General features: G+C 47.7%; 1 protein-coding gene across 1 annotated transcript in view; it reads right to left on the bottom strand.

Annotated features, from left to right (window-relative positions):
* Positions 1-24,308, bottom strand: part of Gfod1 (glucose-fructose oxidoreductase domain containing 1) — a 110,992-nt gene extending 86,684 nt beyond the window's left edge. The window contains exon 1 of the mRNA XM_004628351.2: positions 23,407-24,308. Within this exon, the coding sequence (XP_004628408.1) occupies positions 23,407-23,659 (253 nt within the window). The 5' untranslated portion in view covers positions 23,660-24,308. The remainder of the gene's footprint in view (positions 1-23,406) is intronic.
* Between the last annotated feature and the right edge of the window lie 477 nt (positions 24,309-24,785).

Below are 24,785 nucleotides of genomic sequence, written 5' to 3'. Positions count from 1 at the left end.
GATTACAGGTATGTGCCATCAACCCCAGCTCAAATGTTTTCCTAAATGTTTTGGTGAAAGCATTTCTTATGAGGTTGCCATCCCAAACAGCAGACTCTAAATAAACCAGATGACCCTGCATCCCCTGGCTGGAGCTGTACTACCAATCAGCTGCAGACCTTACATTTTAAAGACTGATGATGTTCCCTAAGAAGAATTTTGCCCGCAGACTGCTGTAGGCTTAAGCTCTTTCCTGTGTCTCTAGCTCACTGTGACTGTGTTCTCCCACCCTCAGCGCAGGCACATGTGTGAGTATGTGTGTGAGTGTGAGAGCATGTGTGTGACCCATTTTTGTTTCTGTTCCCCTGGAGCAAACAGAAGTTTCTGTCAGGTGATCTCTCTCAAATGCCACCTCCTCTGAGCAGCCACCCCTGATTTGCCCAAAATAACTGCTCCTTTCTCTGCGTTCACTCTTGTAGTATGCTACTTGTGCCATGTTTTTGCAGGCATAAGTCTGTGGCTGGCCCTAAGGTTAGCTGCTCATCTAAAGCTTAGATTCTAAGCCTTGTCTCTCAGAGCTTAGCCCATGCACCAGAAGCAGCAGCCCCTCCCCAAGAGTCATTCAAAATGCAGTCTTTCCAGTCCTACAGACCCAGAGTCTGCATGGTAACAAGATGCCCAAGCAGTTGACTTGTCATTTAAAGCTGAGAAGCACTGTTGGAAATGAGTGATTTTAAACTTTGAGGACCTTTAAAGAAACCCCTCTCCTTACAATGCAATCAAGGCCAGCAAAGTTAAGAGACTCAAAGTCACTCATGGAGCTAATATGAGAAATCAGAACGCTTCCTACCTACTAACATTTCCTGTCTCCCTAAAAAAAAACTTTAAGGAAAGAGCAGAGCCTAGGGCATGGCCAGCAAATTTAAAATGAAACCTGGGTTCCCAATAACCAGGTGACACAGGACAAAGTAAGTCCTTACACCAAGAAGAACCAACAGGATCCTTCATAAAAAAAAAAAAAAAACGAACTGCCAGGCATGGTTAAAAAATAACTTTAATGTCAGCACTGGGGAGGCTGAGGCAAGTGGATTGGTGTGAGTTTGAGACCAGCCTGGGTTACAAAGTGAGCTCAAGGCCAGCCTAAATTGCACAGTGAGATCCCGTCTCAAAAAAGTAAAAAAGATGAAAATAAATGAATAAAAAGGACCACCCCTTTCAGGGCAGCTCTTTGGAAACCTCTTCATTTATAATAACCAGCAAATGCTGAAACCAAGTCTAAAATCCGTGCTGGAAAGATCTGTGCTGCCCTAGACAACAGCCATCCAAAAACGCCCCATGTGGACGTAGGAGTCTCTGCTGGCTCCTTCCCTCCGCAGCTGCGTGATTCTGTGGTTATATAACTTCTCTGGGAGGTACAAGATGATGCTATTGGGTCTTTTTTGGGTGGCCATATGGCAAGCAGTTTGTATCCGAGTGAGGAGATGCAGGAAGGCAAGATGAAAGAAATCAACAGATCTTCTTTCCTTGAGACACCCTCCCTGGGTCACTCAGCTTTCCAAGGGACAGGTGAGGCTGACAGATGCTTCTGTCAGGACTGTGATCAGTAATGGCAGGCTCCCCATAAACGCAGTGTCAATTTCATGTCCTGCCAAGGGAGCCCTCTGCAGCAAGCTGCTGCCCCCCTTGCCATCTACTCAAGGGTGGCAGGGTGGCGTTCTTGGTTGTCTTTCTCTCTATGGCCTCTCAGCAACCCTCCGAGACACAATATCTGACCTGGAGTTGGTGGGAACAGAGATCCCTGCAGCTGCTCAGGATAGTACAGTATTGCTTCTTGAGCAAAACTGCATCTTTAGAGCGATGGGACACAACTTGCTTAATGAGGCACCTGCAGTAGAAGCCAACTCCAAATGCCTAGTGCTGATAAATCTGTGCCCAGAAATACACGGAACCCCACTGCACTGCCAGCATGATAGCTGGCAGGAGGACCTCCCCAGACAGATGTGTTATTAGCAGCATCGTTAAAGGAAATTAAAAATTTTTTTAAAGACACCAAGGGCATAATATGTGTTGGCAGGCGCACCCCCCCACAGGCATGCAGATACAGCCACATGTTCACACACATGTACACCCCATGTACACGTACACACAAGCACACACATGGGTAAATGCACATACACAATCTACTGGCAAGCAGCTATTGGCGAAGCCTCCCCAGCCACAAGACTTTGCCTCTGGAATGTATTTCCTCCCCCAAAGATGAAGAGAAGATCGCTTCCTGGTATAAAGCAGAATCACATATGTTTATGTAACTCAATAGGAAAAAAAATGAAGTGACAGCCACGCTAATCAACTGCATGACAGTGGTGGCAATGAAACATTGCTTTAAAATGCTTACCACACCAAATAATTTGGCCTGTCAGTGGCAAGCTTTTAAAGTGAGTTTTTAGAACTGACATGCAAGCCGAAAACTAGAAGAATCTATTAAAACCTGATTCTGGCACTCACATTTTCTAGGAAATGAAAGTCTAGCAAAGTGAAGTCACTTGCCCAGGGTCATACAGGTGATTAATTATGGTGCTGGAACAGGAACCGGCAGTCCTGGCTCCCTGGCCAACCCCCTGTGGTACTCTATCTGCTTGATTCAGCCTCACAACAGGGACCTAAGAGAAAGGTAAGAATGTATCGAGCAGATAGGAAAGAATTTTCTCAGAACCAGAGATGCTGACAAGTTATCCCAATTTGGATTTGACTGGAAAGCAACCTTCCTGCAAAGCAAAGAGGAAATAAAACCTGAAACTGTCACTGTGGCACCATTCCTGTATTTCTCCAGAAAGTTCAAGCCTACAAAAGCTTCACTTCCCAACTAGGGCTGAGATTAAAGGCATAAGAAAACAACGGGCCCTTACTGACCACTTCCGGTGCAGCTGGGGTTTGGGCTCCACAAGGTGAGCATCAGAAATAAACGAAGCTACAGCCAAGAGCCGTTGGCTTTGCTCCCAACACACAGCTACACCAAAGCATCAGAAACCACAGCAAAGTCTCTAGACCAGCGATGGCGAACCTTTGAGAGCGTCCAGTGATGACAAACAGCTGGCTGTAGCATGCCTGCCATAAGTTCGCCATCGCTGCCCTATGCCTACCTTTACCCTCTTCCACTTTTTGGAAGACTGCCCTTTCTCTTTGCCAATGTGGATTCACTTTTCTTCCACTAAACATATCTTCACCTGCTTGAGGACCACAGGGTGGAAAAATGGGAGCTACCACCCAATCATCTTTTTCCTGGTATTATCTCTCTTTCTTTTACTGTTGTGAATTTGCTGTTGTTTTGTTTGGAGGGTTGTTTTGTTTTGCTGGAGAGCAAACCAGGGCCTCAAGCACGCCTAGAAAGTCCTCTACCACTGAGCCACATCCTCAGCCCAGATCACTTGCTTTTGGATAACTTTATTTCTCCCATTATGATCTTTTTTTTTTTTTTTATTTTATGGAAGGGTCTATGGGGTGTTCAGGGTCTCATTACTAGATTGGACTTGTAATGATCTGTCTGTTTATAGCCTCCCAAGAGCTAGGATTACAGGCGTGGGTCACCACCACCCATCTCAATTGCCTGCTCAGTGTGCCCCTGAGGCGGGACTAGCAGGACAGGCCCCCCAGGATTGAATCCCTGGCCCCTGCGCCTACTTGCAGGTGCTTTAATCCTCTGAGCTATTTGGCCAGCCCATGATCACGTATTTTAAAAAAAAAATAAAAACGCAGAAAAGGGGGAAAAATCCATAACTTCACAGCTTTATAATAAACACAGTAAAAATATGGGCTTATTGTCTACCACCAGACTTTAATTTTCTGGGCAAGGATAAGGGTGGGGTGTACATGTTAAACAATGCTGTCATCATTAATACACAAATACTTCTGTATTCTTTTTCTTTTCCTGTAATTACACCACGAGAACATTTTCCATTTTGCTGCGAGCTGCCCGTACATAACGCCGACGGTGAGTTAGCACTTACTCACCTGCCAGTCCGCATGCACCTGCCTGCTCTGCTCTCCAAGATCGTTTACATTGTTTTCTAGCGTTTCCCTAACTACGCATTTTTCACAACAATTAGTTTGTTTCCTTGGGAGACCTTCCTCGAAGTCAGCCTCCTCATTTTCCTCCTTGTCAGAGGCGCAGGCCCCCAGTGATTAAATGATCCCGTGGGGAAGAGGCTGACCCTCCAGAGCACCAGGCCCACTGGGAATGCGGTTAGCAGGGATCAGCTCCCAGCAAGCCACGAAACTCCTCGGAAACTCAGTTTCCCTGCAACGCCATCAGCTCTACTTGCCAGGAATGTTCTTCCCATCCTTCTGCCCTACCCAGCCTTTCATCGACAATACCAAACCCCCAGCCAGTCTCCTTCCTCTTCTCTGCTTTTCACGTTAGATTCTCAGAAAAATGACCAAGTCAAGGTCCTCGTGGGGCCACGTTAATTTCAGCACGTAAGGACGTGCAGACCGACGCAGTGGTGTGCAAAACGTAACAGTAGAAGCGCGGCTCCTCCTCAGACGGCATCCTGACCCTGCTTTCGGGATCCAGGTCAGCTGGGGAATTCAACAGCCCTTGCTCCCCGTCTGCAGGCGGTGGCCACAGGGCGCTGTGGGAAGGGGAAACACAGGTAGGTCTACACCTGTGGACTTCTCTGGACTCAGTCAAGCAAGGGAGGGAGCGGCCTGTGTCCTGTGGCCTATCGTTATCGTTCAGGGTAATAAAGCTGCCACGTGTCACGTCCCTGATGAATCCTGCAGATGTGACCACAGCAGTCTCCCCAGATCATACCAGAATACATGGGGGTATACACCACACTCCTCCTTTCCACCTCACCCATGAAACAGGTAGACAATTATTTTTGCTCCCTCAAAATAAATGACTTACAGTCAATGGAGGAAAAAAAAAGGAGCATTGAATGATTCCTTTCCCCAATCTTCCAACACCCTCTTTATACAAGCAACCGCCCTCCACGGTCTCTCCTCAGCCATTCAGCTTAGATGTGAGTGCTCCAGCAGGCCTCTGGCCCCCTTTCTGTACTTTGTCAGTGCGAATTCCGTGGGCTTTGTCAGGCAGAACATGGCTTCTGCAGCGTATTGAGCCAGAAAACACACATCCTCAGCCCAGACGAACCTGAGTCGAATTCTCAATCTATTTCTTCTTAGCTGAGCAAACCTACCAAATATCAGATATCACAGAACCCCAGTCACAGTTGCAAAGATCTGCAATTATTTTCCTTCTTCCCAAGAAAGAAACATCTCTTAAGACCTACGCATATTTTAGGTTTTTAAAATGCACAAAGAACCTGTGTCTCAGAATCCATAATGTGGTCGTAACCTCCCTCTGGTTAGATTTCCCACTTGTAAGAGGAGATGCTAAATGCCTACCTAGGAGCCTGGCTGAGAGGTGTTAAAACAGTAAGGCCTGTACAGCGCTGGGCTGCAGACCTGATACTCCAGAAGCACTCTGTAAAATGTTAATGCTCCTTTCTTCAGAAATGATAGGTAAATTCTGGCTGGATGATAAGCTCCTTCAGAGTAGATACCACAGCTCATCATTGTCACCTCTGCTGCCTCCCATGACCGAGAACAATGCCTTCCACCTGAAGGCCCTCAGCCAGTGGGTGGTAGATACAAATGCTTTGCAGTAGTGCAGAACCCGGTAAGAACCCACACTGGGAAATCCTGTCAAGCGATGTACCCAGTGCAGTCCCACTGGCTTCCCCGGTCCCTGAATGTGACTGGTGGCTGGGAAGACGATGAGCCAGGGACCACTGGGGAGGCTCCTGGAATCCCCACACCCACGAGCTGTGGGCGGAGGCAGCTTCATTCTGGTAAGAGGAGGCCGCCAAATCTCACTCCACAGACAAATGTAGCATTGTGGTACCCATGGGCCTCTGGGACAGCAGCAGGCTGCTTATGTGCTGGGGATAGGAATGGCTGTGCATATTAAAGCAGACAGGCCACATCCCCCAGGGCTCCAAACCAGTCCCTTGGGACTCCAGGAGAGCAGCATCCCAGAGGTGTAAACAAAGGTCCCTTGTGGGCGGTGCTGGAGAAAGCAGAAGCTCATACAAACACAACCGCATGGCATTTCCCTATATCCTGAGGCCTGCTGAGGTGTCCTCCTCTACTGCCCCAGCTCTTTTGGAAAGAGGAAAGACAGGGGAGGGGAACCAAGCTTATTTTCCACCGCCCACTTGGATTATTCATATTCATGCAAGAGGCAGCAGCCCTTTCAAGGACACATTTAAATAACAAGTCATCTAAAACTCTGCCCTAGACTACACTCAGGAGTCTCGTGTGCGTGTGTGCGCTCACACCCTCGCCTCCAAGCTCTTGCAAGCTGAAACATAGCAGCCTCAGCTCCCTAAGGAGCGCACATAAATGGATCTTGCCTTCACAACGTTAATGGGACTCCAAGGGAGGGAAAAAAGCAATAATAATTAGCAAAATAGTAATTACCTATTAGTTGAGGCTTTATGCTCTAGTATTTATAGAGCCTTTTTCTCCCTCAAAGGAAGGGAACAATGGAGAAGCAGAGAGAAGAGGCACAGAAGTCAGAACTCCTGCTTCCCCAAAGTCGTTAGTATGCGGCAATAGAGCAGAGAGCTGCTGTATTCGCCAGCTTTCTCACTGCTGGGGCAACATACCTGACATCCATGACTTAGAGGAGGAGAGGTTTCACTGGGCTCACGGCTTCAGGGGCCTCAGTCCATGGTCAGCTGGCTTTGAGGCAGGAGCATCATGGCTGAAGTGTGGTGGAGGAAAAGTACTCAGCAGATGGTGGCCAGGAAACAGCGAGCAGGGAAAGAGCCCACGGAATAGGAACGGGCTGTGGAATCAGGAAGTAAAAAGTTCCTACTTTTCCAGTAGGAACCCACCTCCCAGCCCATTTAGCCAAGAACGCATCACAGGATTCATCTGTTGATGAGGGGATTGAAGGTGATTCAATCACCTTCCCAAAATCCCACCTCTCAACATCAGCCTTTTGTATACTGTTGACCCAAACCATGACAGCTACTTTGCTGTGAACTCGGAATTCTTCCCCTCCACCACATCTTCAGAGATGGGCTGCTAAGTGTTCTTGATGGTTCGTACAGGATTAAAAGATCTGGCATCCAGTCCCATCTTCCTACTGTCCACCTGCATATTCTATTGAGTCCCATTGTCTTTTTGTCTCTACAGCAACCAATATGGTCAATCCCTCAGTAGACTGCTGAGGGGGTAAAGCTGAGCTTCTGCCGGGGTACCATGCAAGTCTGCTCTGTGTCATCGATTACCCAAAGTCCTGTGATTAAACCAAAGGAAGGTGGGTGGAGGAGGGGGGTGGAGAAGGGGGAACATTGCTTATCCAGTTCTCCATTCCCAAATCTCATGGATAATTTAGGAAACTTCCACAGCTCATCTTCTTCTTATTAATAATAGAGTCCTTACTAATGAGTCGAGAAGGCTGTGCCCAGGCCTTGTGAGATCTCTACTAATTAGTTTTGAGACACCAGTACTCCAGGGTACAGACACCTGTCATCTCAGTCCTTGGGGAAAACTAAACACACTCAAGTTTTGATTTCTCAAAAATCCATGTTTAGATCAAGCACAAATGACTATGTTGCTCAGAGATGCCCCTGGCTTTGGGATTAGAGGTGTCCCACAGCTTTCTGCAAACGATGAAAGTGTTCAGCGTTGCATACTCCAATATGGCAGCCACAGCCAGCCACGTGTGGCCTTCCAGCACTTAAAATGTGGCTAGGAAAACTGAGGAAATTAATTAATCATCTTATTGCACTTTAATTTGTGGAAATAAAAAGAGCCACATGCGGTTAATGCTACTACACTGCCAGGCACAGATCTAGATAGTGTCCAGTGTACAGCTGGTGCTCAAAACATGCTGCTTCAAGAAAGAATGAGCAGACAGTAGCTCATCAGAGTAAGTTATGATGAAGTAGGATTCTCACGTTCATTGAGCAATCATTTTAAACATGGCCCTATTTAGGTCAACCACCTTCAGAGCTGGGTACTTTGAATATCCCTGTTTACAGATGAAGAAACTGAGGCTTAGAAAACTGAAGTGTCCACAGCTACAGAGCGCACGATCCAGGCTGGGTGACTCCCACACACCCATGCCCCCTCATGACTTCCGAAGTCTGGGAAGCCAATCTCAGAAAGCTGGTTGAGCTCCCCACTGATGGAAATATTGTGGTACATCACTATTTTCAGCAAAATGACACCAAATTCAGCAAGGAATTTTTCTTTTGGGAATAATAATGGAGAAGTCAGGCATGGTGGTACATGCCTGTAATCCCCACACTCAAGAAGCAAAGGTAAGAGGACTGCTGTGAGTTTGAGGCTGGCCTAGGCTATATAATGTGTTCAAGGCCAGCCTGAGTTACATAGAGAGACTCTGACTCTAAAGAACAAAAAAAGAAAAAAATGGCTGTGATAGAGATCCGCACTTGTCATGTCTGGGGACCTTTACAAAGCCTAGGCAGAGCAGTGACCTCTAAAACTCCTCTGGCGATTTCTGGATTGTCTTGGCTACTTTTTACTTGTTGTTGGGACAAATACCCGACACTCAAAGTGAAAAAAGGAAAAGTTTATTTAGCTTACAGTTACTGGAGGGTTCAGTCCATATTCCGCTGGCTCCAAGGCAAACGACAGCAGTTCATACAGCAGAAAACAATGAAGAGCAGAGGAGGAGCAGCAGCTGCAGCATCCATCAAGCCTCTCTCTCCCTCCTACTAGCGCTCCACTGCGAATATCTCAGCTCCTCCAGAGCAGCCAGAGCGGCGCGGCTGGGACTGCTCCACTGAAGCAGGGCAGGGCAGGGCAGGGCGGCAGGAAGCCTTTCTCAATTCCTGGGCCCTGCCCACCTGCAGGACTAGGCCCCCATGCTGAGAACTGCTGGAGCTGATTCAGCCAAGTTGACACAATGTACCAACTAACACATGGATCATATGGCACAAATTAACTATTCACTCCGCCTCTCAGGCCTCTTCCTAAGGCTGCCCCCTCCAACAGCCCTTAGTGACCTCAGTCTACATCTCCATGAGCTCTTTTTTTTTTTTTTTAAAGTGAAGACCTTGTTTCCTTTAATAATGAAAGGGAGATTTTTTTTTTTTTTTTGGTGGAACGAGGGATTGAACTCAGGCCCATGCACTTGCCAGGGAAGTGCTTATTCCACTGAGCCATCTCCCCGGCCCCTCCATGAGCTCTTGCCTTACTGCTGACAGGCAGGGCCAAACGTCACCTATGAATGTCCTTCAGGCTGTATGATATCCTCCGTCATCTAGCACATCCTGGCCACCATTCAGCACTGATCCTCGTATGCGTAGACCTTGTCTTTGCCCATTTCCTGTTGCTCTGTCATGACACTATGTCAAACAGGAAGTTTCGAGGAGAATAGGAATATTTTGGTTCACAATTCTGATCTGAGGTCCAGGGTCTGTGTCTAGAGGTGGGCTTCTTGCTTACACAGGGAAGGCATGGCCCAAGACAGGGAATGTACAAGAGAGCTACCCAATTGGCTTCCATAGCAGACCCACTCTTGAGAATACCCATTAATGCATGAATCATTAATCACTCCAATGGATTAATCCACTTATAAGGCAAAGCCCTCATCATCTCCTGAGGGTCCCACCTGGTCCCAACTCTTAATATCCCACAACAGGGACTCATTTCAATTCCAGAATTCCACAGATGAAGCCCATTCAGATGATAGCAGGGCTCCACCATGTAACAAGCAGACGCAAGCTACCACCAGCAGCCCCTAAACACAAGCCAAAGCCAAGCTCCCTTTGCATTCTGGCCACAGAGCTTTATCTTTACAGAAGTTCAGGGTGAATCAATTTGTGTGGTTCTCCTTAGACCCCTTACAACAGGCATGTGGGAGTCTCTCAACCAGATTCTTTCCAAGGTTCCTGCCAGCTGTTTCCCTTGCTGACCCTGGAGCTGTCACTGTTACTGTCACTATTTGGAATCTGAGTAGCAAGAACAATGTAAGTGACCTTGACTAATTACTACTGAAAAGGAACTTGTTTTGAATTTTGGACATTCTTTTTGTAATTAACATATAACGTTTATCCTTATTTATGGACTATAGTGCAATAATTCTGTACATGCATATAATGTGCAATAACCAAAGCAAGGTATTTGTACTTTGTTTGCCTCAAATGATATCAAGTTAAGTGTTGGGAATCTCTTAAGTGTCGGGATCTCCTCTGAGGACCTTGAAATATGATATAATAAATTATTGAGAATTCAGGACATCCTTAATTTATCCTAGGTGGTCAACTGTGGGAAACACAGCACAGGAGGCTTCTGCAGAGTTGGGTGGTTCCTTGAGGATGACTCTGTATCACAGAATGTCCTACGCCATGTTTTCCTATTATTTAAATCCTACCCCCTTGTCCTGCTCCAATGGAAGCCCCAGCTCCCATAAAAGGTCTTCCAGGACATTCCAGCTCTCAGGAACTTCTCTTCCTCAGCCTGCAGGCTGTCTCCAACATCACAGGGTCACCTCCTGAGGGTCACAGCTGCGGAGGGAGGGCTCTGGGGACTGCACAGCCTTCGATCACCAGCCCTGCACATTTTTTCTCTATCTTCAAACTCAGGCTCTTTGCTCCAACTCAGCAATGACCTGGAGGCAATATGTCATCAGCTCTTAGGGGAAGCCCTTCCCAGGACCCACCCAGCTTCATGTTTCATATAAATACACAGACTACTTTGTATGGGGGACATCCTTAAACCACTGTAACTTTATCCTAGGCTGTCAACTGTCAGGGCTGGCCAGATGAAGACATGCCCCACTCTATTTCCCCCAGTTTGGTTTTACTGCCATTTGTAGACCGGCATTGGGATGCTACCAGATTATGGCCCCTAATCTACTAGCGATTTTTGGGGGGAGGATGGAGGGGTGTCTCAAGTGCTTTAAGAAAACCCCTCCTGTCATTGCATGGCGCCCAGGGTGCCCATTCGTTGCCATTAATCATGCTTGTCACCTTGTCAGGTTTGCCTGTGTGCACCTTTGCTCAATAACAAAGAACCACCACACTCTGCAGGGATTTTTAGTCATAGCCCCACCATGCTACAATTACTCAAAAATAAATGGGAAAAAGAAAACTCTCTAGACACTGAATGAAACAGGATACTAAAAGACTCAGGGGCACCACAGATACTATGCCAATTGGAAATGTCCCTGGCCTGGTGTGGGGACATTTTCAGAGTCAGGGCCCATAGCACAACCCCAGGCATCATCACCAGCATGTGGCTGTCTCTGTCATCTGCACAATGAATCATTTCCATAAAGGTCTGGAGAAGCCCATTTTTATTAGGGTTGGAGAATTCCACTGTACTAGTTTCAAAAATAAAAAATAAAGAAGAAAGAGCTGTATCCTTTCCCCAATGGCAGCCTGTTACCTCAACACCGTTTTAAAAATCACAAATTCAAAGCTTATAACTCAGTAGCAAGAAGACAGTAACTCAACTAACCCATAAAAAGATGCCAAACATCATCAGGTCTTAGGAAAATGCAAATCAGATTCATAATGAGATAGTGCAAAATATTGGCTACAGTGGCCTTTATCAAAAAGATTGACTACACTAAGTATCAGCAACAATGTACAGAAATGAGAATATTGCTGACAGGAAGATAAAAGGAAACAGCAGCTTTGGAAAACAGTCTGGTATTTTCTTAAAATGTTAAATATATATATTCCACAATGGATCTCTAACCAAACAGAATGAAAAAAGGATCTAGGAAAGACTTCTATGCAAATGTTCACAGCCACATTATTTACAATGGCTAAAAAATGGGCATTATGGTTTATGTCTAGTTGCCCCCCCAAAGCCTCATGCAGTTATGGGGCAGACTTCTAGAGGTTGTGATCAATTCCTGATCCAGTGATGAGTTTATGGGTGTGTGCGCTACACCCGGCCTGAGGCGGATAGCCTGGGTGCAACGTAAGGGAGACAGACTTGCTCTCTGCAGTCATTGTTGCTGCTGCTCCTTCTTTTTACTCTTGCTGTTTTGCTGCCTTCTGCCACCATGAACTGCTGCCCTCTGCCATGTGCTGCTCTGCCTTGGAGCCAACCGAGTACGGACTGAAACCTCCACAAACTGTGAGCGAAATAAATCTTTCCTTCCTTCATTTTGTGTGTGGGCTATTTTGTCCTCCCAGCAATGAGAAAATAATAAGACAATGAGATAATAAAAATATTTTTCAGATGGTGAATGGATATCTGAAATGTGCTCTGTCAGTGCTGGCCAGATAGCTCAGTGGACTAAAGCACCTGCTTAGGTAGAGTGCAGAGGCTGGGGTTCTACCTCTGCCTGCCTAGCCAGTCCCACCCCCAGGGTGCAATTGAGACTGGACGTGGTAGTGCATGCCTGTAATCCCAGCACTTGGGAGGCTGAAAACAGGAGGATCACTATAAGTCCGATCTGTGTAGTGAGGCCCTGTACTAAAAAAAAAAAAAAAAAAAAAAAAAAAAAAGGATGTGAAATGTGCTCTGTCCATATGTACAATGGAATATTACCCAGCATTAAAAAGACATGAACTTGTGATACACGCAACATGGATGAACATTAAAACACCATGCCACTGAGAGAACGCAGACTCCAGAGACTACATGTTACAAGATTCCACTAATATGAAATGCTGAGGAAAAGCCAACTATAAAAAGAGAAGACAGATCTGTGTGCTTTTTTTTTTTCCCCAAAGAGCATAGCAAAAGATGCAGACCAACTTAATTTGGGGATTCAAAACTTAACAAGTTTCAATCAATGGATATTTTGCTAATAAAAAGAGCTACTGCAATTAGAAATTGGAAATATTTTAAAAATTGTATTCATGTAAAGTTATTTTTCTGCATTTTTAAATACCCTCCAATAGAGTACCAAGAATTCTCAAGGGAAGTGTAAGTCCCACTGGGACCTGCTTAAGCCCTAGAGGTTCTGTTCCCCACTGATGGGTCCAGAACTGGACAGGGCAAAGCGTCCCCCTGGTCGTCAAGGCTGAGTCTGTGACTGCCTCTTTCCCAACACTCTCTTGGCCAGAGACAGAACTGAAATGAACTCATGCCTCCCAGATCCTCCCTTCTCTGGGACGAACACTCCCAGGCTCACGGATCTCTGGGACCCACCCCTTGGCTGGACTCACCTCCGCAGCTTCTCCACTGACAAGCGTTTCCAGACCCACACCTGTGCAATGTGACTTTCATGTGATCTGTCACTCTGCTCCCCAGGCCTGGTGGCCGTGATCCAGCCAAAGTCTGGAGAAACAGCGCCAAAAGGACATGTGTGCATATGTACAAATGCTCCTGCACTTAGAACAGGGCTACATCTCCACAAACCCTGAGAACAGCAGCAGTAGATGGGACACGGACTCCACCTCGCCTGCCGACCCCCGTGGTGAGCAGCACAGCACACTGGAGGCCTACCTCTTTCACACCACAGTAAACTTGAAAAATTGTTAAGTTGAACATCTTAAGTTGAGGACTGACTAGACACTTATTTCAAGGAATTGGCTCCTGCAGCTGCAGGTGTAGACAGGTCCAAAATCTGCAGGGAGAGCCAGCAGGCTGGAGGCCAGCATGCACTAACCACACAAAAGCACTCCGAAGCAAAAGCCCTATTTCCTTGGGGACCTCAGCTTTGGGCCTGACTCCTTCAAGGACGTATGCTCTGCAGAAGTTTAAAGACCCAACAAATGACCACAACACTTCATGCAGTGGGTCCATTTCCCACCACATGCAGTGGCCCATGAGCTGGGCCAGTGCCATTCGCCTTACTTTATCTTGCCACGTAAGCACTGCATCACCTTACATCTTCACAAGAAGGGTGAGCTCAGTCCAAACAGACACTTGAGAAGAACACCTTCCTGTGACTGATTGCATTGTTACAACTGATCTATTATATTTATCATTGTAATAGGTTATTGTCAATCTCTTACTGTGTCCAATTTATGAATTGAACTACATCATATATGTACAGGAACAAACACTATATGCATATGGTTCAGGACTATCACAGATCCAAGCACTCACTGGGAGTCTGAGAGCATATCTCCCACAAATAAGGGGGGCTCCTGTACTTTTAAAATACATATAACACTGGTATCATTGGATCATCACATATATTTCTTTCCCCTGTTTTACTGTGATCATTATAAAAGCTGTGAAACACCAAATGGTGGCCATAATCAAGAAATGTCTCTGTCTATAAAAACTTCAGCCAAGTTTACATTCTTATAATCTGCACTGGAGAGCTGCGGAATTCAAACTGAGAGCTCTCAATCCCCCTCACACACACACACACACACACACACACACACACACACACCTCGTGGTCCTCCAGCTGAGTGGTCCTGGAAGCATTCTGGACCTATCCCTTCCCCTGCAGAAGAGGACTGGACCAGGGAGGGCATCTTACACAAGCAGGGACAACTGGAAGAGGCTGCACTTTCCAGAAGGCTAACCCTGTACTACTGTGTGCATCTGGGAGCTGCGTGTGGACAGCTGTTTGTCCACCACTGTGGTGGATTGCCGCCCGGTGGCCAACTTGTAACACTCAGCTGAACTGATCATCATGGTGCTGGGTGTGGAAGGCCCACCTGAGGACTGTTGCCAACAACATAGAAAGGAGAACTGGAGGGAAAGACATGGGGGCTATTGGTTCCCCTGGAGGAGCTTGTCCTTCTGGCTTTCCTGATAGGAACCCAGCTGTTCTCATTGCTAGAGGAGCTTGGGATCTTGATGTCCTGGGCATAGCTATGGTTCACTTTGGGGGAGCGCTGGTCCTTAGTTTAGGCACTACTTCCTGGCTCTGGAGAGGAAGATGGTGTACTGCTCAACGTCCTCAGGCTGCCTTTCTTGATATGAACTCAGCTATTCTCATTGTCAGAGGAGCTCGGGACCTCACTGTTATTGAGGATGGCCGTGGTACTTTTCGGGGCAGTGCTGGTCCTTACTTTGAGCATTGCTTCCTGGCTCCAGTGCAGATCCCTCAGCCTGCTGGCACCGATCCTTGGGGCCTTCCCAGTGCAGGCTGCTGAAACAGACTTGCATGAGACATCGTCAGAGGCCCTAAGCCTCCAACTGGACTCCTGGGGCATTGTCATAGGCTCTAGGACTTCAGCTGGATTCATGCAGGACACTACTGTGGGAATTCAGGCCCTCAGCTGTATTCTTTAGGTCTTCAGTGTGTGGAGAGAGTTCCTGGCACTCTTTATACTCAACCCTTTGGGTGAGTACTATAAAATAATCCTATAAATTATGTGTCCTGTGTTAAATCATTTCCCTTATAACCTTGACTAAAACTACCACCTAGGCCTGTGAAGCAGAAGAGGCTGATGTGAAAACAAACAGGTGATGGGGTGGACATACAGACAGCAGCAGAACAAAGCTCTAGGAGCTCCTGGCCCAGTTGCCTAAAACCCAGCTGCATCCCTGCTCCTGGGTTCCATGGTTACGAAATGCATCCTTCTCACAAACAATGAAGAACATTTACAGGAGCATTGTCCAATAACTCCGGGTGCCTCCTTCGATCCCATACTGTGAAGTGATCACATGACTGGGAAGCTTAAAAATACCAAAATCCTCAGATGCTCACATCCCTCACTTAAAACCTCTTCTTCCTCTCAAGTTCTCCTTTTATGTTGTTGTTTATTTGTATATAACCTGTGCGAATGCCTCTGTACACTAGTTCAAATCATCTGTAGATTTTTTTTATTTTATTTTTTTTGGTGGAACCAGGGATTGAACGCAGGCCCTTGAGCGTGCCAGGGAAGTGTTTATCCTTCTGAGCCATCTCCCCAGCCCCATCTGTAGTTTACTTATATTAATACAATGTAAATCTTGTGCAAATAGTTCTCTGCTATTGAGGCTAAAATGATAAGAAAAGCACTCATACATGTTCAATACACTTGTTCTTTCCTCCTTCACATATGATTGGTCTGTGGTTGGATGAACGCAAGTGTGTGTAACTCAAAGATACAGAGGACCAACTACACCGGATTTGCAGGAAAGACAAGGTCTGAAGCTTAGCTTAGGTGTACTCTTTTCAAAAAAAAAAAAAAAAGAGAGAGAGAGAACTTTTAACTGTGTTCTCTGAACAAGGCAGAGGGAATCAACTCCAGAAAATATGGGAGGAAAAAAAAAATTCTCAAAAGCACCATGTAGAAGAGGCTGGAGAATTGATCACATGGGAAAAAGTAAAATCAAATGTTGATTGAGCTGACACAGATAAGCAAGGGGAAGACAGGCAAAGTCTTTATGGGCCACCTCTCCTTTTCATGGCCACAGCATGTGACGGTACCATTAGCTCCATTTTATTGGTGAGAAAACTGAAGCGTGGGAAGGCGAGGAAGCTCTCCCAAAGCCTCACAGGTAGTAGCCCACCAGCCTTTCCCATCACTAGGTTCTGTGAAGCAGAGTCTTATGACGCTCTTGAGTGGGCCATGGCTGCCCCGAATCAAAACATATAACAAATGTATAACAAAAGCAGCCCGTTTCCTTTCTCTCTTGGTGGAACCTTTAAGACACACTACTTCCACCTCCCCGCACCCCACGGCTGTGTTCTGCCTCAGTTTTAGATATCAACATACCCTACTTCTTCATTTAGCTTCTTCTCACCCTAATTTAAACTTTTGCAGAACAGCCCATTTGCAAAGCCAGATATCATCCATAACGTAATCACTCACCCGCACCTAATTTCAGTTAGATGAAATGGGACTGCTGAAGCTTGGCCTTTCCTAACAGTAAATAGAGTAATTTCATTACACAGCGCCCAAGGGCTTTCTCCACTCTATACCAGTTGCTAGGACAAAAGCATTTCCTGTGGTGCATGGGGGCAGGAACCCAGAGAGAAAAATACACTCCCCATTTTTGCACACAGTGTTAAGAATAAATCCAAAAGGAACATCAAGGAAGAACTGAGCATGTGCAGTCTGCCAGGGTTTCAGAGTGGTCACTATCAGGTTTATGTGTAGCCTTGCTCTTATCTGCAGTGACATCTCAGCAGGGGTGGCACCAATGGCCTCCTCACTCGCACCATGACTAGGCAGCTGCTGTGGCTGGGAAGTAGGACAGGAAAGGGCAGCAGCTCCAGGCAGGGCTTCAGCTAAGGACCGGAAACAAGTTAGGACTTGATCAGCACACAGCAAGGAGATCTGAGCCTCACAAAAGCCGTGAGCCCTTTGGCCCTGGGGAACCTTCTGTTCCCACAGGGACACTTCACCAGAGGAATGTGAACAGCCATCTCCAAAACTGGGACAGGGGTCAGGAAAACAGATGCCCGCCATTCCATGCAAGATAGCAGGTACTTGGGCACAGTTCCCTGACAGGCCATTACTCATGGCAGGCCCCACCCTCTGCTCCCAAAGGCAGCAGGTATCTCATCTCTAGTACCTGGCTGTGCCAGCACCAGCAGTGACCCACAGCTGGCTAGAAATAGTCAGTCTTGGATCCCACCGCAAAGCCAGCATTTTGAAGAGATCTCCGGGTGATCTAACTGCATGTTGAAGTTGGAAAGACATAGCACACAAACATGTGTTGATGGACACATCCTGCTGATAACTTTCTGTCTTCCACAGACACACTTTCAAACAATGGAATGTGGTGTGCATTTGTTCATCATTCAACCGGTACCTGTGGTATGTCTACTAGGGCACTGGGTGGTGACCCTGTCTAGGGGAGATGAGGCTCCCTTATCCCTGCAGCTTCCCTTGTCTTGGAGCAAAACAAACAAGGGCCCTGCCTTCCAGCCAGGGAGACAAACAGCAACTAAGAAGACAAGTACGTAAGAAAAGGAGATCATCACAAACTGATACGTGTCGCAGGGAAGATGAAATGGGTGACAGAGGCATGAGTGGGATGCACAGGAGAAACTTAATTACAAGGAAAGGGTCCAAAGGGCTGGCCAAACAATTCAGTGGATTAAAGTGCCTGCAAGCAGGCACAGGGGCCAGGGGTTTGATTCCCCAGCCTGCCGTGCTGGCCCTGCCCCCAGGGTGCGCTGAGCTGGCAATTGAGACTGGGCGTGGTGGCACGTGCCTGTTATCCCAGCTCTTAGGAGGCTGTAAACAGTTGGATCACTATGAGTCCAATCTAGTAGTGAGACCCTGAACACCCTGTAGACTCTTTTCTAAAGTACAAAAACAAAAAACAAAATAAAACACCAACAAGGAAAGGGGCCAGAAAGGCTTCTCTCCCTAACTGTATTTAAATTGCAACTCAAAAGTGAGAAAGAGATACCTATTCAAACATGTAAGGGGAGAATCTTCCAGGCCAGGGCAAGAGCAACAGAAAGGCATGGAATCAGGAAAATGGATGGGGGCTAAGAGATCCCACTGGTTCATGGCAGTAAGTCCCAGAGAGGGCGTAGGTGCCCAACATGCAGGAGGTGAGGCTGGGCCATTCCAGGCTAACTAGGTCACAGTAAGGAGCCTGGACCTTGCTCTCAATGCCCTGGAAACTGCCAAGAGCAGCAAGACTTGAGTGATGTGTGCGCATAACCGTGTGGGTTATCTTTGTCTTTGTACATGCTTGCTTTTCCACTGGATAGAGACTGGATCAGATAAGCACAGGCTGGAACTAGGCAAGCAGCAGGCTAGCTCAGCATATCAGTCTAGGTACAGTGAATCACCACAAAAGGACCAATTATTAACATCTTCTGACTGCCCCCAAAGGCTGGTTAGTGCTGGCCCTAGGCTCTGAGCTGCTCTGGACATAAAGATGAGCAAGGCCTTCAGGCACCTGGCCATCAAGGCCCTGGGGGAACAGGCATAAGGGCAAAGTGACAAAGCACAATGTCATTGCAGGCACAGTTAATTTGTCAATATTTTCGTTAAATGAAATAAGCACATCCTCCTTAAGCAACTCTCAGTACATACAGTTATCCTGCAAATAGACTAGTAAGTGTGCACAATGACACTGCTCACTCAGAAGTGTGCACTTTGTGTGTACAAAAGTAAAAGACTGGAATGAGTTGAATGTTGCTGAGTGACAGGGAACTGCTTAAGTCTTGATTCACCCATATAATGGAATACTATTCTACTCTGAGCTATGTACTACACATATAGTATACACACACACCTATGTCTGTGTGTACAGCTGTTCTTCAGTATCTGCAGGTGGTTGGTTCTAGGACTCCCATGTATACCAAAATCCAGAGATATTCAAGTCTCTCAAATAAAATGGTATCATGTTTGCATAGAACTTATGCAAATCCATAGAACTTATGCAAATCTTCCCATACACTTTAACCTCTAGGTGACTTATAATGCAAATGCTATGTACAAAGTTGTCCCCCTGCACTGTTTAAGGGATAAGAAGGAAAAGGGTCTGTATATGTCAATGAAATATACTTGTAAGTATTCGTGACTCACAGTTGATTGACTCCATAGATATGAAACCCAGAGATATGGAGAACCAATGTATAAGTAAAATATACATATGTGTGAAATATGTATGTATGTGTAAAATATACATATATATATATGGAGAGAAAGAGAGAGAGAAGAGAGCATCTAAGTTTTACATGATATCAAGTAGCTTTAAAGATTCTGCATTTTTTTTCTTGGGAGGCTATAAATAGACAGATCACTACAAGTCTGATCTAGTAGTGAGACCCTGAGCACCCTGTAGGCCTTTCCCTAAAGTACAAAAAAAAAATTTTTTTAAATAAAAAATAAAGGTACTGCATTTTTATTATGTTTAGATTTTCAAGATAACATTGTTGCATAGAAAAGTATACAACAGCATGAATGGGATCCTACCAATCGTATACAAAGGATTTCAACATTACCAAGCCTGTATTTACCAGTACATACCTAGGGAAAAAAAATCTGAATAAGAAATTTTAAACAAACAAAAAAAGATACTGTTGATTTCTCCTGCTGGATTACAGGGACTAAGAAACATTTACTCTTCACAGTGTACTTTTTATAGCATTTGAAAATTATATGGACTATACAGTCTATTCAAAATAACTAAATAAAGTTAAAACTTTAAACAAATTCATTCAAATACACTACTCAAAAGAGCCAGTGGAATGGGGGGATTCCCAGGGCAATAACAACACTGTCTTGAAGGTCAAACAGTCATCATAACCCTAGGGGATCAAGGTACTCCTGATAAAGGCCTGGACACAGACGCCATTAGGGTCCCTTCCAGGAAACACCAGGAGCATCTTGGCTGAAGCCCCTTTGAGCCATGAATTAGGCTTTTCCTGGAAGCGACAGAGCACATGAAAGGGGAAACAGGACAGAGCTAGGTCTGTACTTCTCCAATACAACTAGCAGCAGTGTGGAGGCTGGGTGGAGAAGCGCCTAGAGGCTAATTCAGAAAGTGGGCCCACGATCTAGACTCTGGGAACTGGTATTGCAATAGGAGGAACAAATACACAAGGACCCGAGGGACAGCATCAACCTCGAGGGAGAACCGATTCCACGGCTGGGGTACAAAGGGACCCAGGACATCTCCAGCAACGTTACTGGGGCTGCTGGTACCTGGCAGGAGGAACTGTAGTGAAGGAGTGAGCTTAGAGCGTCCAGGAGGCAGCTCCGTGGGAGCAAATTCTAGTCGTACATCCCGGGACAAGTCAACACAGGTCTCCAAACCTCAGTTGCCTCATTTATACAATGGAGTTACCATCCACATTGAAGGATTGTTGTAATCAGATGATTTATACACAGCATTTCTCACAGTACCCGGCACACAGGATGTACTAAAAGGTAGCTTTGGGCAGCACACAGATTACACATGGTAGAAGTCTGTCTACTACAGTGAAACGCCAGGAACACTGAGGCAGCTATTTCAAGGAAATTTCCAGAAACATAAGGAAGATGTGTATGATTCAGTTCACTCAATGTCTCATTTTTACCGTCCCATCCAATGAGACCTTCCTTTCACTGGCCTGGGACCAGTTATGGATACAGACTGATGACCACAGATTGATGTCCTTTCTTGAGCAAACAACTCAAAACCCAGGCTTTTACCTAAAGAAGGTCAATTCACCAGGACTGGTCAAAAGTTGGCTGGTTTCAATGCCAGTCAAACACCAATATCTACAAACTCTCAACGGCCAGGCCACCCTGATAACTGTTGGGGTTTTTTACTTCCTGTGTTGTGTGTGTTGCGCCTCTAACCACAACTGTGAAGCCAATCAAGACAACCACCCCCTCTGTCATCAAAGGCACAGCCCTGGACAACCCCATCTGGGCAGTTTTCCAGGGACACTGAAGATGAGGACAAGACTAAAAAGCTCTGGCCACATCTAAAGGAAGTCTAGTGCGTCCATGTTTTCTGTAATCACAAACTACCATAGTACTTTAAATTACAAAAAGAGGCCTTAAGGAAAAGGAAGGCCAAAACCTACCATGAAAATATGAACAAAACCCTATGTGTCATACTTTTCTCCTGTGTATGTGTGCAAGCGCACATGCAAGTGCATGCTAGGAACTAAAAAACCCAGGTTCTTGCACATGCTAGGCAAGTGCTCTACCTCACCCTCAAGGTCCAATAGTCATAATTATTAAATGAAGTCTGTATGCCTTTTACACTTGGTTCTGAACAAGTAACTCATACTGTCAATGGTACTGGGATCAAACCCAGGACCCTGTGCATGCCAGGCAAGCCCTCTGCCTCTGAGCTACAACTCTTGTCTGCACAGGGATATTTGAAAACAAGACCAGAGGAACTATCCTAATCTAGACCACAGCTCTTGAAGCAAGATGCCCCAAGGACTTTCATAGCCAAAGGGCCAGAGATGCTCAGAACACAAGAACGTCCTTTTCCCTCTCTTGGGTCTGCCCCAGGGCAGTGCCACCATGTAAGGGAGAAGTGGTGCTCCAACATGGCCCTTCTGATAGGCCCAGTCCAGGCTCAAGGAGCCAGGTTCATACTCACTGCCCTAATACATATATACAATAGCTTGGTTATAATCTATTTGACAGCCACAGATTCCATGTGAATTAGCTACCCAACATAAATGTTTCATGACGACGAAGAAGAAGAAAAAAAAAAAATTCCCACAATGTAATGAATAACATTCAATTCAAGGCCACAGCAGCCAGACTACAAAGGCCAAAAGCTTGATTTGTGTTAAAGCTGACAACCTTGAGCAACCCCTTCAGGAGCCCTACCAGACATCCCATTCCCCTTTTCTTTTCTTCTTTTCCTCTTTTTTTTTTTTTTTTTTTTTTGTCTTTTTGAAAGAGGGTTTTGCTATGTAGTCCAGGCTGGTCTTGAACTCACAAAATCTTTCAGCCTCAGCCACCACCTGCGTGCTGAGATTACAAGTGTGCACCAACAGGCCTGGCCCCATTCCATCTTTCTAGAAGCACTGTCCTTTTCTTCACCAATAAAAATTTCAACTTTCAAAGGTGATTACAGCCAATGTCCTGGTATAGTAAGGAGTGAGTGGTCTTCCCGCGACTGTTTTAGGTATGCAGGAGAACAGTGATTGACAAAACATGAACGCCTCTCTCCTCTGAGCCCCACTGGGGGATGCTGCTACCTGTGCCAGAAGAGCCTGGGAGGGTGTGGGCAGGATGGTGGGGTCAGCAAACTCAAAGTCTGCCGGTCACCACCATACCTCAGGACTATGTCTGCAGGGAATTAAGGAGGTACCACTCCATTCTTCCAAAGGAAACTGGCAGAGTTCGGCCTTTCCAAAACAAAGCACCCAGGCCTCCGGATCTATCATGCTCATGCCCTCAAAATGAAAGATTCACAGTTCCAAATCGGTGCAGAAGACAACCCCAGGGAGGCCACACTCAAAGCTAAATTCTCCCGGTTTTATCAAACCAATCTTTACTAACCTATAAAGCCTCTGAAAATGATCTAACAGACACCCCTTCCGTCCAACCACTCCCACAGTCCTTGCTTCTGGCACAGATGAAATAATTTCACCCAATTGTCACATCTCTTATCTCACAGGAAACTTTCAGGATGGAAGCGACGACCCTAGTATGGCGCCCCAGCTGCTGACAATCAGGTATTGTACTGTTGCTTCAGGAAAACCCAAAACACGTGTGCGGCCCTTTATTCAGGCATTTCTGGTCTGGTGCTCACCTCTCCCAGGTGCGCACACACAAACACACTCGGTGCTGCGCACACAACTGAAGACTTTCTTCTCTCCCAGGAGCCACCTAGCTTCAGTTCTGATCGCATCCCGGGACCGACGCCTCCTCCGGCCTCCGCGCCACACGCGAGTTGGTGCGTCCAAGCAGAGCCAGGGGAAGGGAGGATGCGGGACAGGCCAGGGGCTAGAGAAGGGGACCTCCGAGTGGGATATGGATCTCACATCCCGGGGGCACGCAAATGCAGTGTACGCTTCTGGCGTGTGGAGAGCGCAAAAGAAAGGCAGCGAGGGGAGAAGCTTGGAGGGAGGAGGGAGAGGGGGTCACTCACCCAGGGTTTTGACAGCGATCTGCCTGGTGAGAGGCGGCGGCAGGTTGATGCACACCAAGTCCACGTCCTGATGCAGCAGCACCTCGTCGATGCGGCTAGTGTAGAAGGGGACGCTCATCTCCTTGGCCAGCTCCTCCGCTTCTTCCTGCGTGCGGCCCCACAGCGCCTTTACCGCGAAGCCCTCGTCTTTCAGCAGCGGGATGATGACACGGGCAGTGAGACTGGTGCCGAACACGCCCACCCCGGGAAGCATGGCTGCTCGGGTCCGCCGGCTCCTGCTTCTGCCCAGATCTCCAGACGCACAGGCGCGCGCACCTCTCCAGACTGCTCGGCACCGGGCTCCGGCAGCCGACCGCGCCGAGCAACCGGCAAGGCGCCCGCGGGCCGAGAGCGCACCGAACTGTCGGCGGAGCAGGCTCGGGCGCCTCAGTGCGGCGACTGCGGCAGTGTCCGCCACTCGAGGCTCCTGTCCTTCGTGGAGGCAGCGGCGGCGACTCCCCTAGGACACCCGAGACCCCGAAGCCGCTTGGACCCCGGGCTTCGGCAGCGCCCCCGCTGCAGCGCCAGCCGGCTCAGCGCGCCCCGCTGAGGCCGCTCCATGGCCCGTGCATCCCCACGGTACGTCGCCGCAGCCGCACACCGCCGCTCTCCCGCGTCCTTCCAGCAGCCGGCGAGTCGCACGCGCGTTTCTACCCGGCCAGAGCACCCGCTCACTGTCTCCCCTGCCCTGGGTTCCGAAATTAACCTGCAGCCACCAGGAGGTGAACTGGGGATGCGGCCAGCAGCGCGCGCAGTGGCGACTACGAGCCGGCGCCAGCCACCTCACTCTGCCATGTTCACTCGCGGATCAGACGGCCTCGGCCCCAGGCTGGCTAGAGCTCCCGGATCCCGCGGAGATGAGGGCGGAGTTGGCGAGTTAGGCTGTCAGCGGCCTGGGTTCCTGCACCGCCCTCGCCTCAGCCGCGTGCACCATTGGCCGTGCGCTCCACCCCCGCCCGCCTGCCTGCCTACCCGCCCGCCAGCTCGCGGGCTGCTGGGTGCGCGCTGCGCCCGCCCGACCTCAGCCTGGCTCCGCCCCGGCCCCGCCCCACTCGCCTCCGGCCGCTCTGCGTCTTCCCTTTCTCTGCTCTAGCCGCGCCTCCCTAGGCTTCGCACCAAGCCCCGCCCCAAGCCAGCAAATAAATCTATCAAAGTCGGGCGCGCCCTATTAGGCTGCTAGCCTGTCCCTTGGAAGAGGTCTGTGGGCGCCCTGGCCCCGGGGAGAGCAGGGACCCAGCGCGGTGTGAGCAACGGGTAATTACAGCCTCGGCTGCGGGAGGGCTCCTACGTGCGGCGCACCACGCTAGGGAAGCTTTCCAGGCATTTGCCCTTTAAGCCGC

The sequence above is a fragment of the Octodon degus genome, unplaced genomic scaffold (assembly GCF_000260255.1).
Source record: "Octodon degus isolate 3935 unplaced genomic scaffold, OctDeg1.0 scaffold00023, whole genome shotgun sequence".
In the NCBI taxonomy this organism is placed as follows: domain Eukaryota; kingdom Metazoa; phylum Chordata; class Mammalia; order Rodentia; family Octodontidae; genus Octodon; species Octodon degus.
The sequence above is the reverse complement of the archived record's forward strand: the minus strand, read 5'-3'. Positions and strand labels throughout refer to the sequence as shown.